The 14,384-nt window shown below is 48.8% G+C and overlaps 1 protein-coding gene across 1 annotated transcript in view; it reads right to left on the bottom strand.

Moving 5' to 3' along the window:
• The window catches only part of LOC142279934 (chordin-like protein 2), a 131,156-nt gene extending 120,578 nt beyond the window's left edge, over positions 1-10,578 (bottom strand). Inside the window, exon 1 of the mRNA XM_075332718.1 lies at positions 10,493-10,578. Coding sequence (XP_075188833.1) covers positions 10,493-10,577 — 85 coding nt within the window. The 5' untranslated portion in view covers position 10,578. The remainder of the gene's footprint in view (positions 1-10,492) is intronic.
• Between the last annotated feature and the right edge of the window lie 3,806 nt (positions 10,579-14,384).

Genomic DNA, 14,384 nt, shown 5'->3' on the forward strand with positions numbered 1-14,384 from the left:
ACAGACCATGGTACCATAAACAAAAGTAACCACAAACCCTCAGAAACACAGACTGTGGAACCACAGACACTCAGAGCCCTGGAACTTCAAACTGTGGAACCACAGACTGCGGAAGCACAGACCACGGACCCACAGATTCTTGGAACCGCAGAAACACAGTCCCTGAAGTCACAAACTATGGAACCACAAAATCCCGGAACCACAGACCCTGAAACCACAAACCCCCAGAGCCCTGGAACCACAGACCCACAGTCTCTGAAGCCACACAGACTGTGGAACCACATACCACCAGAACCACAGATCGTGGAACCACAGACACCTCCGAAACGACAGACCCCAGAACCTCAGAGCGTGGAACTATAGACCCCTGGGAACCACATTCTCTGAAGCCACAAACCATGAAACCAATGACCGTGGAACCACAGTCCCTGAAGCCACAGACTGCAGAACCACAGACCATCAGAACCACAGATCGTGGAACCACAGACCCGCAGAACCAGACCACGGAACCACAGACTCCTCTGGAACAGTCCTAACCACAGACCCAGGAACCACGGACACCTGGAACGACAGGCCCTGAAGCCACAGACCGTGGAACCACAGACCTCAGCTTAGAGCTGCTGAAAAGGGCCTGTAAGCACTGCGCAAGCTCGACCACCGCTGCTACACCGCTGCTACACCGCTGCAGTGGCCGGTAACCGACAAACTGCAGTAAAATAAAAAGCAAATGAAGCCGTGGCCTGTCTTTACAAATGTTTTGTAACTCAACCCATAACTGATCGGATCACAGCACCGAAAAACAAAACATCCCGGATCTCCACCTGATCTGCGGGGAGCAAGATTCCTATTCACGGGAGGAAACTAAAAACAATTCAGTAAACTCAGATGTATGTGAAGCCGACAATCCCCGGAGCTGCGGACTGCGCTGACACACTGTACCAAACTGGGGGTCAGGGGAGCGTCAGCCATCAGTGACCGGTCACGCTGTACTTCTCCTGCAGCGAATACGGGGCTGACCAGGATCATTACAGATCTCTCAATATTCCCTGTTATCAGCCGCATCCCCCCCTCTCCCCTCCACCACAGAGACAACACTGACATTATACAGCTTGTCCCATCCCACCCACCGAGGAGAGAACACAGCGGACCCCCGGGGTCTGCACTAGCCAGGCACACAACACCCAAGCGCCGCACTACAGAGCCCAGCATAACACAGGGGCCCCGGGGACCACACACTGCGGCCGGACCGCATGACAATGTGACAAATACATGAGATGCCACTGCAGCCGGACCGCAGCGAGATACACGGAGTATAAAGACGGAGGTTTTACATGGGACTGCAGGAGATCCCAGTGCACTGAGCATTATATACTGGCCCCGGTAGTTACATTATACATTTGATACAAGTATTGCCATGCCTGCTCCTTATTGCCTCTTCAGAGAGGACCTGGGCTCTAGCGCCACCTGTAGGAAGTGGCAATAGTCAATATCCAGCCTCTAATAACCCTCTCTGATAAGAAGAATCAATAAAGGGTGGATATGGACTGCTACTTCCTATAGGTGGCGCTAGAGCTCAGGTCCTCCTGTCTGTAGAGGGAATATCCCGGAGAAGCATTGTGTGGCCTATGAGTCTCCTTACACTGACGTCAGTCTGCACAAGGAGGGACGCTCCCTTTTATGTCTAAGAAGCCGCATTACAATGACTTGTCTTTCCTTGTATCTCCAGCGGGGGGCACCATGGATTACTGGGCAGATGGTGACACCCTTGTGGGGCTGTGATCGCTGTACAAACCGTCCATTATTAAGTGATATATCAGTATATGTCCTGCACTGACACCGAAGACACCGATCACCGACACTGCACTGTGCACAGGCAGGATGTGTTATTAGGAAACCATAAGCAAGCAGGCCAGGCATTATGTGTTATAAGGAAACCATAAGCAAGCAGGCCAAGCATTGTGTATTATAAGGAAACCATAAGCAAGCAGGCCAGGCATTATGTGTTATAAGGAAACCATAAGCAAGCAGGCTAAGCATTATGTGTCATAAGGAAACCATAAGCAAGCAGGCCAAGCATTATGTGTCATAAGGAAACCATAAGCAAGCAGGCCAAGCATTATGTGTTATAAGGAAACCATAAGCAAGCAGGCCAAGCATAATGTGTTATACGGAAACCATAAGCAAGCAGGCCAGGCATTGTGTGTTATAAGGAAACCATAAGTAAGCAGGCCAAGCATTATGTGTTATAAGGAAACCATAAGCAAGCAGGCCAAGCATTATGTGTTATAAGGAAACCATAAGCAAGCAGGCCAAGCATTGTGTGTTATAAGGAAACCATAAGCAAGCAGGCCAAGCATTATGTGTTATAAGGAAACCATAAGCAAGCAGGCCAAGCATTATGTGTTATAAGGAAACCATAAGCAAGCAGGCCAAGCATTATGTGTTATAAGAAAACCATAAGCAAGCAGGCCAAGCATTATGTGTTATAAGGAAACCATAAGCAAGCAGGTCAAGCATTGTGTGTTATAAGGAAACCATAAGCAAGCAGGTCAAGCATTGTGTTTTATAAGGAAACCATAAGCAAGCAGGCCAAGCATTATGTGTCATAAGGAAACCATAAGCAAGCAGGCCAAGCATTGTGTGTTATAAGGAAACCATAAGCAAGCAGGTCAAGCATTGTGTGTTATAAGGAAACCATAAGCAAGCAGGCCAAGCATTATGTGTTATAAGGAAACCATAAGCAAGCAGGCCAAGCATTATGTGTTATAAGAAAACCATAAGCAAGCAGGCCAAGCATTATGTGTTATAAGGAAACCATAAGCAAGCAGGCCAAGCATAATGTGTTATAAGGAAACCATAAGCAAGCAGGCCAAGCATAATGTGTTATACGGAAACCATAAGCAAGCAGGCCAGGCATTGTGTGTTATAAGGAAACCATAAGTAAGCAGGCCAAGCATTATGTGTTATAAGGAAACCATAAGCAAGCAGGCCAAGCATTATGTGTTATAAGGAAACCATAAGCAAGCAGGCCAAGCATTGTGTGTTATAAGGAAACCATAAGCAAGCAGGCCAAGCATTATGTGTTATAAGGAAACCATAAGCAAGCAGGCCAAGCATTATGTGTTATAAGGAAACCATAAGCAAGCAGGCCAAGCATTATGTGTTATAAGAAAACCATAAGCAAGCAGGCCAAGCATTATGTGTTATAAGGAAACCATAAGCAAGCAGGCCAAGCATAATGTGTTATAAGGAAACCATAAGCAAGCAATCCAAGCATTATGTGTTATACGGAAACCATAAGCAAGCAGGCCAGGCATTGTGTGTTATAAGGAAACCATAAGTAAGCAGGCCAAGCATTATGTGTTATAAGGAAACCATAAGCAAGCAGGCCAAGCATTATGTGTTATAAGGAAACCATAAGCAAGCAGGCCAAGCATTGTGTGTTATAAGGAAACCATAAGCAAGCAGGCCAAGCATTATGTGTTATAAGGAAACCATAAGCAAGCAGGCCAAGCATTGTGTGTTATAAGGAAACCATAAGTAAGCAGGCCAAGCATTATGTGTTATAAGGAAACCATAAGCAAGCAGGCCAAGCATTATGTGTTATAAGGAAACCATAAGCAAGCAGGCCAAGCATTATGTGTTATAAGGAAACCATAAGCAAGCAGGCCAAGCATTATGTGTTATAAGGAAACCATAAGCAAGCAGGCCAAGCATTATGTGTTATAAGGAAACCATAAGCAAGCAGGCCAGGCATTATGTGTTATAAGGAAACCATAAGCAAGCAGGCCAAGCATTATGTGTTATAAGGAAACCATAAGCAAGCAGGCCAAGCATAATGTGTTATAAGGAAACCATAAGCAAGCAGGCCAAGCATAATGTGTTATAAGGAAACCATAAGCAAGCAGGCCAAGCATTATGTGTTATAAGGAAGCCATAAGCAAGCAGGCCAAGCATTATGTGTTATAAGGAAACCATAAGCAAGCAGGCCAAGCATTATGTGTTATAAGGAAACCATAAACAAGCAGGCCAGGCATTATGTGTTATAAGGAAACCATAAGCAAGCAGGCCAGGCATTATGTGTTATAAGAAAACCATAAGCAAGCAGGCCAGGCATTATGTGTTATAAGAAAACCATAAGCAAGCAGGCCAAGCATTATGTGTTATAAGGAAACCATAAGCAAGCAGGTCAAGCATTGTGTGTTATAAGGAAACCATAAGCAAGCAGGCCAAGCATTATGTGTTATAAGGAAACCATAAGCAAGCAGGCCAAGCATTGTGTGTTATAAGGAAACCATAAGCAAGCAGGCCAAGCATTATGTGTTATAAGGAAACCATAAGCAAGCAGGCCAAGCATTGTGTGTTATAAGGAAACCATAAGTAAGCAGGCCAAGCATTATGTGTTATAAGGAAACCATAAGCAAGCAGGCCAAGCATTATGTGTTATAAGGAAACCATAAGCAAGCAGGCCAAGCATTATGTGTTATAAGGAAACCATAAGCAAGCAGGCCAAGCATTATGTGTTATAAGGAAACCATAAGCAAGCAGGCCAAGCATAATGTGTTATAAGGAAACCATAAGCAAGCAGGCCAAGCATAATGTGTTATAAGGAAACCATAAGCAAGCAGGCCAAGCATTATGTGTTATAAGGAAACCATAAGCAAGCAGGCCAAGCATTATGTGTTATAAGGAAACCATAAGCAAGCAGGCCAGGCATTATGTGTTATAAGGAAACCATAAGCAAGCAGGCCAAGCATTATGTGTTATAAGGAAACCATAAGCAAGCAGGCCAAGCATTATGTGTTATAAGGAAAACATAAGCAAGCAGGCCAGGCATTATGTGTTATAAGGAAACCATAAGCAAGCAGGCCAAGCATTATGTGTTATAAGGAAACCATAAGCAAGCAGGCCAAGCATAATGTGTTATAAGGAAACCATAAGCAAGCAGGCCAAGCATAATGTGTTATAAGGAAACCATAAGCAAGCAGGCCAAGCATTATGTGTTATAAGGAAGCCATAAGCAAGCAGGCCAAGCATTATGTGTTATAAGGAAACCATAAGCAAGCAGGCCAAGCATTATGTGTTATAAGGAAACCATAAACAAGCAGGCCAGGCATTATGTGTTATAAGGAAACCATAAGCAAGCAGGCCAGGCATTATGTGTTATAAGAAAACCATAAGCAAGCAGGCCAGGCATTATGTGTTATAAGAAAACCATAAGCAAGCAGGCCAAGCATTATGTGTTATAAGGAAAACATAAGCAAGCAGGCCAGGCATTATGTGTTATAAGGAAACCATAAGCAAGCAGGCCAAGCATTATGTGTTATAAGGAAACCATAAGCAAGCAGGCCAAGCATAATGTGTTATAAGGAAACCATAAGCAAGCAGGCCAAGCATAATGTGTTATAAGGAAGCCATAAGCAAGCAGGCCAAGCATTATGTGTTATAAGGAAACCATAAGCAAGCAGGCCAAGCATTATGTGTTATAAGGAAACCATAAACAAGCAGGCCAGGCATTATGTGTTATAAGGAAACCATAAGCAAGCAGGCCAGGCATTATGTGTTATAAGAAAACCATAAGCAAGCAGGCCAGGCATTATGTGTTATAAGAAAACCATAAGCAAGCAGGCCAGGCATTATGTGTTATAAGGAAACCATAAGCAAGCAGGCCAGGCATTATGTGTTATAAGGAAACCATAAGCAAGCAGGCCAAGCATTATGTGTTATAAGGAAACCATAAGCAAGCAGGCCAAGCATAATGTGTTATAAGGAAACCATAAGCAAGCAGGCCAAGCATAATGTGTTATAAGGAAACCATAAGCAAGCAGCCAAGCATAATGTGTTATAAGGAAACCATAAGCAAGCAGGCCAAGCATTATGTGTTATAAGGAAACCATAAGCAAGCAGGCCAAGCATTATGTGTTATAAGGAAACCATAAGCAAGCAGGCCAGGCATTATGTGTTATAAGGAAACCATAAGCAAGCAGGCCAAGCATAATGTGTTATAAGGAAACCATAAGCAAGCAGGCCAAGCATTATGTGTTATAAGGAAACCATAAGCAAGCAGGCCAGGCATTATGTGTTATAAGGAAACCATAAGCAAGCAGGCCAAGCATTGCTGTCAGGCTCCTGGTGTTTATGGTCCTACATGGACAGTGAGGACACAGACCCCCATGATGCAGGATCCACATTGTACACGATAGAAGCTCTTTTCCTGACTCCTCGCTCTCACTGCAGATTTCCTGACACTTTCCTGACTCCTCGATCTCACTACAGATTTCCTGACACTTTCCTGACTCCTCACTCTCACTGCAGATTTCCTGACACTTTCCTGACTCCTCGCTCTCACTGCAGATTTCCTGACACTTTCCTGACTCCTCACTCTCACTACAGATTTCCTGACATTTTCCTGACTCCTCGCTCTCACTACAGATTTCCTGACACTTTCCTGACTCCTCGCTCTCACTGCAGATTTCCTGACACTTTCCTGACTCCTCGCTCTCACTACAGATTTCCTGACACTTTCCTGACTCCTCGCTCTCACTAAAGATTTCCTGACACTTTCCTGACTCCTCACATTCACTGCAGATTTCCTGACACTTTCCTGACTCCTCGCTCTCAGTGCAGATTTCCTGACACTTTCCTGACTTCTCGCTCTCACTACAGATTTCCTGACACTTTCCTGACTCCTCGCTCTCACTGCAGATTTCCTGACACTTTCCTCACTCCTTGCTCTCACTGCAGATTTCTTGACACTTTCTTGACTCCTCGCTCTCACTGCAGATTTCCTGACACTTTCCTGACTCCTCGCTCTCACAGCAGATTTCCTGACACTTTCCTGACTCCTCGCTCTCACGGCAGATTTCCTGACACTTTCCTGACTCCTCGCACTCACAGCTGATTTCCTGACACTTTCCTGACTCATCGCTCTCACTGCAGATTTCCTGTCACTTTCCTGACTGCTCGCTCTCACTACAGATTTCCTCACACTTTTCTGACTCCTCGCTCTCACTACAGATTTCCTGACACTTTCCTGACTCCTCACATTCACTGCAGATTTATTGACACTTTCCTGACTGCTCGCTCTCACTGCAGATTTCCTGACACTTTCCTGACTCCTCGCACTCACAGCTGATTTCCTGACACTTTCCTGACTCCTCACATTGACTGCCGATTTCCTGACACTTTCCTGACTCCTCGCTCTCACTCCAGATTTCCTGACACTTTCCTGACTCCTCACTCTCACTGCAGATTTCCTGACACTTTCCTGACTCCTCACTCTCACTGCAGATTTCCTGACCCTTTCCTGACTCCTCGCACTCACAGCTGATTTCCTGACACTTTCCTGACTCCTCGCTCTCACAGCAGATTTCCTGACACTTTCCTGACTCCTCGCTCTCACTGCAGATTTCCTGACACTTTCCTAACTCCTCGCTCTCACTGCAGATTTCCTGACACTTTCCTGACTCCTCGCACTCACAGCTGATTTCCTGACACTTTCCTGACTCCTCGTACTTACTCCAAATTTCCTGACACTTTCCTGACTCCTCGCACTCACAGCTGATTTCCTGACACTTTCCTGACTCCTCGCTCTCACTGCTGATTTCTTGACACTTTCCTGACTCCTCGCACTCACAGCTGATTTCCTGACACTTTCCTGACTCCTCGTACTTACTCCAGATTTCCTGACACTTTCCTGACTCCTCGCTCTCACTGCAGATTTCCTGACACTTTCCTGACTCCTCGCTCTCACTGCAGATTTCCTGACACTTTCCTGACTCCTCGCTCTCACTGCAGATTTCCTGACATTTTCCTGACTCCTTGCACTCACAGCTGATTTCCTAACACTTTCCTGACTCCTCGCTCTCACTGCAGATTTCCTGACACTTTCCTGACTCCTCGCTCTCACTGCAGATTTCCTGACACTTTCCTGACTCCTCGCACTCACAGCTGATTTCCTGACACTTTCCTGACTCCTCGCTCTCACTGCAGATTTCCTGACACTTTCCTGACTCCTCGCACTCACAGCTGATTTCCTGACACTTTCCTGACTCCTCGCTCTCACTGCAGATTTCCTGACACTTTCCTGACTCCTCGCATTCACAGCTGATTTCCTGACACTTTCCTGATTCCTCACTCTCACAGCTGATTTCCTGACACTTTTTTTCTACATTTTACTGACACATTTTATTACACCGCATCTTCTTGACTCTTCCCCTTATCACTTGCACATTTCCTGACACTTTCCAGTCCCTGTTACTTTATCTGAAGTTTCTCTAATAATACATTCCTTTCTATAGCGCCATCATATACCAGAGCGCTTTACAATTCAGGGGGAACAAACAAGGGTCGTGTTCTGGGGTACGATCAGTGAGTGACCCCTGCAGATCAGCACACAGCAGCCCCCAATACACACCCGACCCCCCGAGCTCCTGACGCCCCAATCACACTCCTTCCACCAAAATCAGATCCCCATCAACACCTCCCCCAATAATCATCCCCCAGACACATTACACCCTCACCCGAGCCCCCAAATATCAGTACACACCGGTGTCTCACTGACTGTCTCTTCATTCTCCAGCTCACTGACTGTCTCCTCACTCTCCAGCTCACTGACTGTCTCCTCACTCTCCAGCTCACTGACTGTCTCTTCATTTTCCAGCTCACTGACTGTCTCCTCACTCTGCAGCTCACTGACTGTCTCCTCACTCTCCAGCTCACTGACTGTCTCTTCATTTTCCAGCTCACTGACTGTCTCCTCACTCTCCAGCTCACTGACTGTCTCTTCATTTTCCAGCTCACTGACTGTCTCCTCACTCTCCAGCTCACTGACTGTCTCTTCATTTTCCAGCTCACTGACTGTCTCCTCACTCTCCAGCTCACTGACTGTCTCTTCATTTTCCAGCTCACTGACTGTCTCCTCACTCTCCAGCTCACTGACTGTCTCTTCATTTTCCAGCTCACTGACTGTCTCCTCACTCTCCAGCTCACTGACTGTCTCTTCATTCTCCAGCTCACTGACTGTTTCCTCACTCTCCAGCTCACTGACTGTCTCCTCACTCTGCAGCTCACTGACTGTCTCTTCATTCTCCAGCTCACTGACTGTTTCCTCACTCTCCAGCTCACTGACTGTCTCTTCATTCTCCAGCTCACTGACTGTCTCCTCACTCTCCAGCTCACTGACTGTCTCTTCACTCTCCAGCTCACTGACTGTCTCTTCACTCTCCAGCTCACTGACTGTCTCTTCACTCTCCAGCTCACTGACTGTCTCTTCACTCTCCAGCTCACTGACTGTCTCCTCACTCTGCAGCTCACTGACTGTCTCCTCACTCTGCAGCTCACTGACTGTCTCCTCACTCTGCAGCTCACTGACTGTCTCTTCATTCTCCAGCTCACTGACTGTCTCCTCACTCTCCAGCTCACTGACTGTCTCTTCATTCTCCAGCTCACTGATTGTCTCCTCACTCTGCAGCTCACTGATTGTCTCCTCACTCTGCAGCTCACTGACTGTCTCTTCATTCTCCAGCTCACTGACTGTTTCTTCACTCTCCAGCTCACTGACTGTCTCCTCTCTCTCCAGCTCACTGACTGTCTCTTCACTCTCCAGCTCACTGACTGTCTCCTCACTCTCCAGCTCACTGACTGTCTCCTCCTCTCCAGCTCACTGACTGTCTCCTCACTCTCCAGCTCACTGACTGTTTCCTCACTCTCCAGCTCACTGACTGTCTCTTCACTCTCCAGCTCACTGACTGTCTCCTCACTCTCCAGGTCACTGACTGTCTCCTCACTCTGCAGCTCACTGACTGTCTCTTCATTCTCCAGCTCACTGACTGTTTCCTCACTCTCCAGCTCACTGACTGTCTCCTCACTCTGCAGCTCACTGACTGTCTCCTCACTCTGCAGCTCTCACTCTCCAGCTCACTGACTGTTTCCTCACTCTCCAGCTCACTGATTGTCTCCTCACTCTGCAGCTCACTGACTGTCTCTTCATTCTCCAGCTCACTGACTGTTTCTTCACTCTCCAGCTCACTGACTGTCTCTTCACTCTCCAGCTCACTGACTGTTTCCTCACTCTCCAGCTCACTGACTGTCTCTTCACTCTCCAGCTCACTGACTGTCTCCTCACTCTCCAGGTCACTGACTGTCTCCTCACTCTGCAGCTCACTGACTGTCTCTTCATTCTCCAGCTCACTGACTGTTTCCTCACTCTCCAGCTCACTGATTGTCTCCTCACTCTCCAGCTCACTGACTGTCTCCTCACTCTCCAGCTCACTGACTGTTTCCTCACTCTCCAGCTCACTGACTGTCTCTTCACTCTCCAGCTCACTGACTGTTTCCTCACTCTCCAGCTCACTGACTGTCTCCTCACTCTCCAGCTCACTGACTGTCTCCTCACTCTCCAGCTCACTGACTGTCTCCTCACTCTGCAGCTCACTGACTGTCTCCTCACTCTGCAGCTCACTGACTGTCTCCCCGTGCACTCGGTACTCACGGTGTCGGGCTCTCCCCTGCGCGCTGCGGCTGAGGCCGAGGACGGACAGCGCTGTGAGCAGCAGGACGGTGCGGGCTGCGGACATGGTCAGGTGCGGACTCTGCAGCTGCGGAGCGCGGACCCGGCTATAAGAGGCGCAGCCAGCGGGACACGGCGACGTCAGGCGGCTCCACTGAGCGGAGCGCGACACCTGCCGGACACAGCGGGGACTGCACCCGAGGAAACGCGCGGCAGCGACTACAGCAGAGGTGAGCACATACAACGCGGGGAACTACAACCCCCAGCAGAGCTGAGCACATACAACGCGGGGAACTACAACCCCCAGCAGAGCTGAGCACATACAACGCGGGGAACTACAACCCCCAGCAATCCCCGGAGCAGGACCCCCATCATAATAACACAACTACACCCCCCAGCAATCCCCGGAGCAGCACCCCCATCATAATAACAGAAATACACCCCCCAGCAATCCCCGGAGCAGGACCCCCATCATAATAACAGCACTACACCCCCCAGCAATCCCCGGAGCAGGACCCCCATCATAATAACACAACTACAAGACCCAGCAATCCCCGGAGCAGGACCCCATCATAATAACAGCACTACAAAACCCAGCAATGCCCGGAGCAGGACCCCCATCATAATAACAGAACTACAAGACCCAGCAATCCCCGGAGCAGGACCCCCATCATAATAACACAACTACAACCCCCAGCAATCCCCGGAGCAGGACCCCCATCATAATAACAGAACTACAAGACCCAGCAATCCCCGGAGCAGGACCCCCATCATAATAACAGCACTACAAGACCCAGCAATCCCCGGAGCAGGACCCCCATCATAATAACAGAACTACAAGACCCAGCAATCCCCGGAGCAGGACCCCCATCATAATAACAGAACTACAAGACCCAGCAATCCCCGGAGCAGAACCCCATCATAATAACAGAACTACAAGACCCAGCAATCCCCGGAGCAGAACCCCCATCATAATAACAGGACTACAAGACCCAGCAATCCCCGGAGCAGGACCCCCATCATAATAACAGCACTACAAGACCCAGCAATCCCCGGAGCAGGACCCCCATCATAATAACAGAACTACAGGACCCAGCAATCCCCGGAGCAGGACCCCCATCATAATAACAGGACTACAAGACCCAGCAATCCCCGGAGCAGGACCCCCATCATAATAACAGCACTACAAGACCCAGCAATCCCCGGAGCAGGACCCCCATCATAATAACAGAACTACAGGACCCAGCAATCCCCGGAGCAGGACCCCCATCATAATAACAGAACTACAACCCCCAGCAATCCCCGGAGCAGGTCCCCCATCATAATAACAGAACCACAAGACCCAGCAATCCCCGGAGCAGGACCCCCATCATAATAACAGAACCACAACCCCCAGCAATCCCCGGAGCAGGACCCCCATCATAATAACAGAACTACAACCCCCAGCAATCCCCGGAGCAGGACCCCCATCATAATAACAGAACTACAAGACCCAGCAATCCCTGGAGCAGGACCCCCATCATAATAACAGAACTACAAGACCCAGCAATCCCCGGAGCAGGACCCCATCATAATAACAGAACCACAAGACCCAGCAATCCCCGAAGCAGGACCCCCATCATAATAACAGAACTACAAGACCCAGCAATCCCCGGAGCAGGACCCCCATCATAATAACAGCTACAAGACCCAGCAATCCCCGGAGCAGGACCCCCATCATAATAACAGAACTACAAGACCCAGCAATCCCCGGAGCAGGACCCCATCATAATAACAGAACTACAAGACCCAGCAATCCCCGGAGCAGGACCCCCATCATAATAACAGCACTACAAGACCCAGCAATCCCCGGAGCAGGACCCCCATCATAATAACAGAACCACAAGACCCAGCAATCCCCGGAGCAGGACCCCCATCATAATAACAGAACTACAAGACCCAGCAATCCCCGGAGCAGGACCCCCATCATAATAACAGAACTACAAGACCCAGCAATCCCCGGAGCAGGACCCCCATCATAATAACAGCACTACAAGACCCAGCAATCCCCGGAGCAGGACCCCCATCATAATAACAGAACCACAAGACCCAGCAATCCCCGGAGCAGGACCCCCATCATAATAACAGCACTACAAGACCCAGCAATCCCCGGAGCAGGACCCCCATCATAATAACAGCACTACAAGACCCAGCAATCCCCGGAGCAGAACCCCCATCATAATAACAGGACCACAAGACCCAGCTATCCCCGGAGCAGGACCCCCATCATAATAACAGAACTACAAGACCCAGCAATCCCCGGAGCAGAACCCCCATCATAATAACAGCACTACAAGACCCAGCAATCCCCGGAGCAGAACCCCATCATAATAACAGCACTACAAGACCCAGCAATCCCCGGAGCAGGACCCCATCATAATAACAGCACTACAAGACCCAGCAATCCCCGGAGCAGAACCCCATCATAATAACAGAACTACAAGACCCAGCAATCCCCGGAGCAGGACCCCCATCATAATAACAGCACTACAAGACCCAGCAATCCCCGGAGCAGAACCCCATCATAATAACAGCACTACAAGACCCAGCAATCCCCGGAGCAGGACCCCCATCATAACAGAACTACAAGACCCAGCAATCCCCGGAGCAGGACCCCATCATAATAACAACTACAAGACCCAGCAATCCCCGGAGCAGGACCCCCATCATAATAACAGAACTACAAGACCCAGCAATCCCCGGAGCAGGACCCCCATCATAATAACAGAACTACAACCCCCAGCAATCCCCGGAGCAGGACCCCATCATAATAACAGAACTACAAGACCCAGCAATCCCCGGAGCAGAACCCCATCATAATAACAGCACTACAAGACCCAGCAATCCCCGGAGCAGGACCCCCATCATAACAGAACTACAAGACCCAGCAATCCCCGGAGCAGGACCCCATCATAATAACAACTACAAGACCCAGCAATCCCCGGAGCAGGACCCCCATCATAATAACAGAACTACAAGACCCAGCAATCCCCGGAGCAGGACCCCCATCATAATAACAGAACGACAACCCCCAGCAATCACCGGAGCAGGACCCCATCATAATAACAGAACTACAAGACCCAGCAATCCCCGGAGCAGGACCCCCATCATAATAACAGAACTACAAGACCCAGCAATCCCCGGAGCAGGACCCCCATCATAATAACAGCACTACAAGACCCAGCAATCCCCGGAGCAGAACCCCCATCATAATAACAGAACCACAACCCCCAGCAATCCCCGGAGCAGGACCCCCATCATAATAACAGAACTACAAGACCCAGCAATCCCCGGAGCAGGACCCCATCATAATAACAGAACTACAACCCCCAGCAATCCCCGGAGCAGGACCCCCATCATAATAACAGAACTACAGGACCCAGCAATCCCCGGAGCAGGACCCCCATCATAATAACAGAACTACAAGACCCAGCAATCCCCGGAGCAGGACCCCATCATAATAACACAACTACAACCCCCAGCAATCCCCGGAGCAGGACCCCCATCATAATAACAGAACTACAGGACCCAGCAATCCCCGGAGCAGGACCCCCATCATAATAACAGAACTACAAGACCCAGCAATCCCCGGAGCAGGACCCCCATCATAATAACAGAACTACAAGACCCAGCAATCCCCGGAGCAGGACCCCCATCATAATAACAGAACTACAAGACCCAGCAATCCCCGGAGCAGGACCCCCATCATAATAACAACTACAAGACCCAGCAATCCCCGGAGCAGGACCCCATCATAATAACAGAACTACAAGACCCAGCAATCCCCGGAGCAGGACCCCCATCATAATAACAGAACCACAACCCCCAGCAATCC

Source organism: Anomaloglossus baeobatrachus, unplaced genomic scaffold (assembly GCF_048569485.1).
Source record: "Anomaloglossus baeobatrachus isolate aAnoBae1 unplaced genomic scaffold, aAnoBae1.hap1 Scaffold_445, whole genome shotgun sequence".
Classification (NCBI taxonomy): domain Eukaryota; kingdom Metazoa; phylum Chordata; class Amphibia; order Anura; family Aromobatidae; genus Anomaloglossus; species Anomaloglossus baeobatrachus.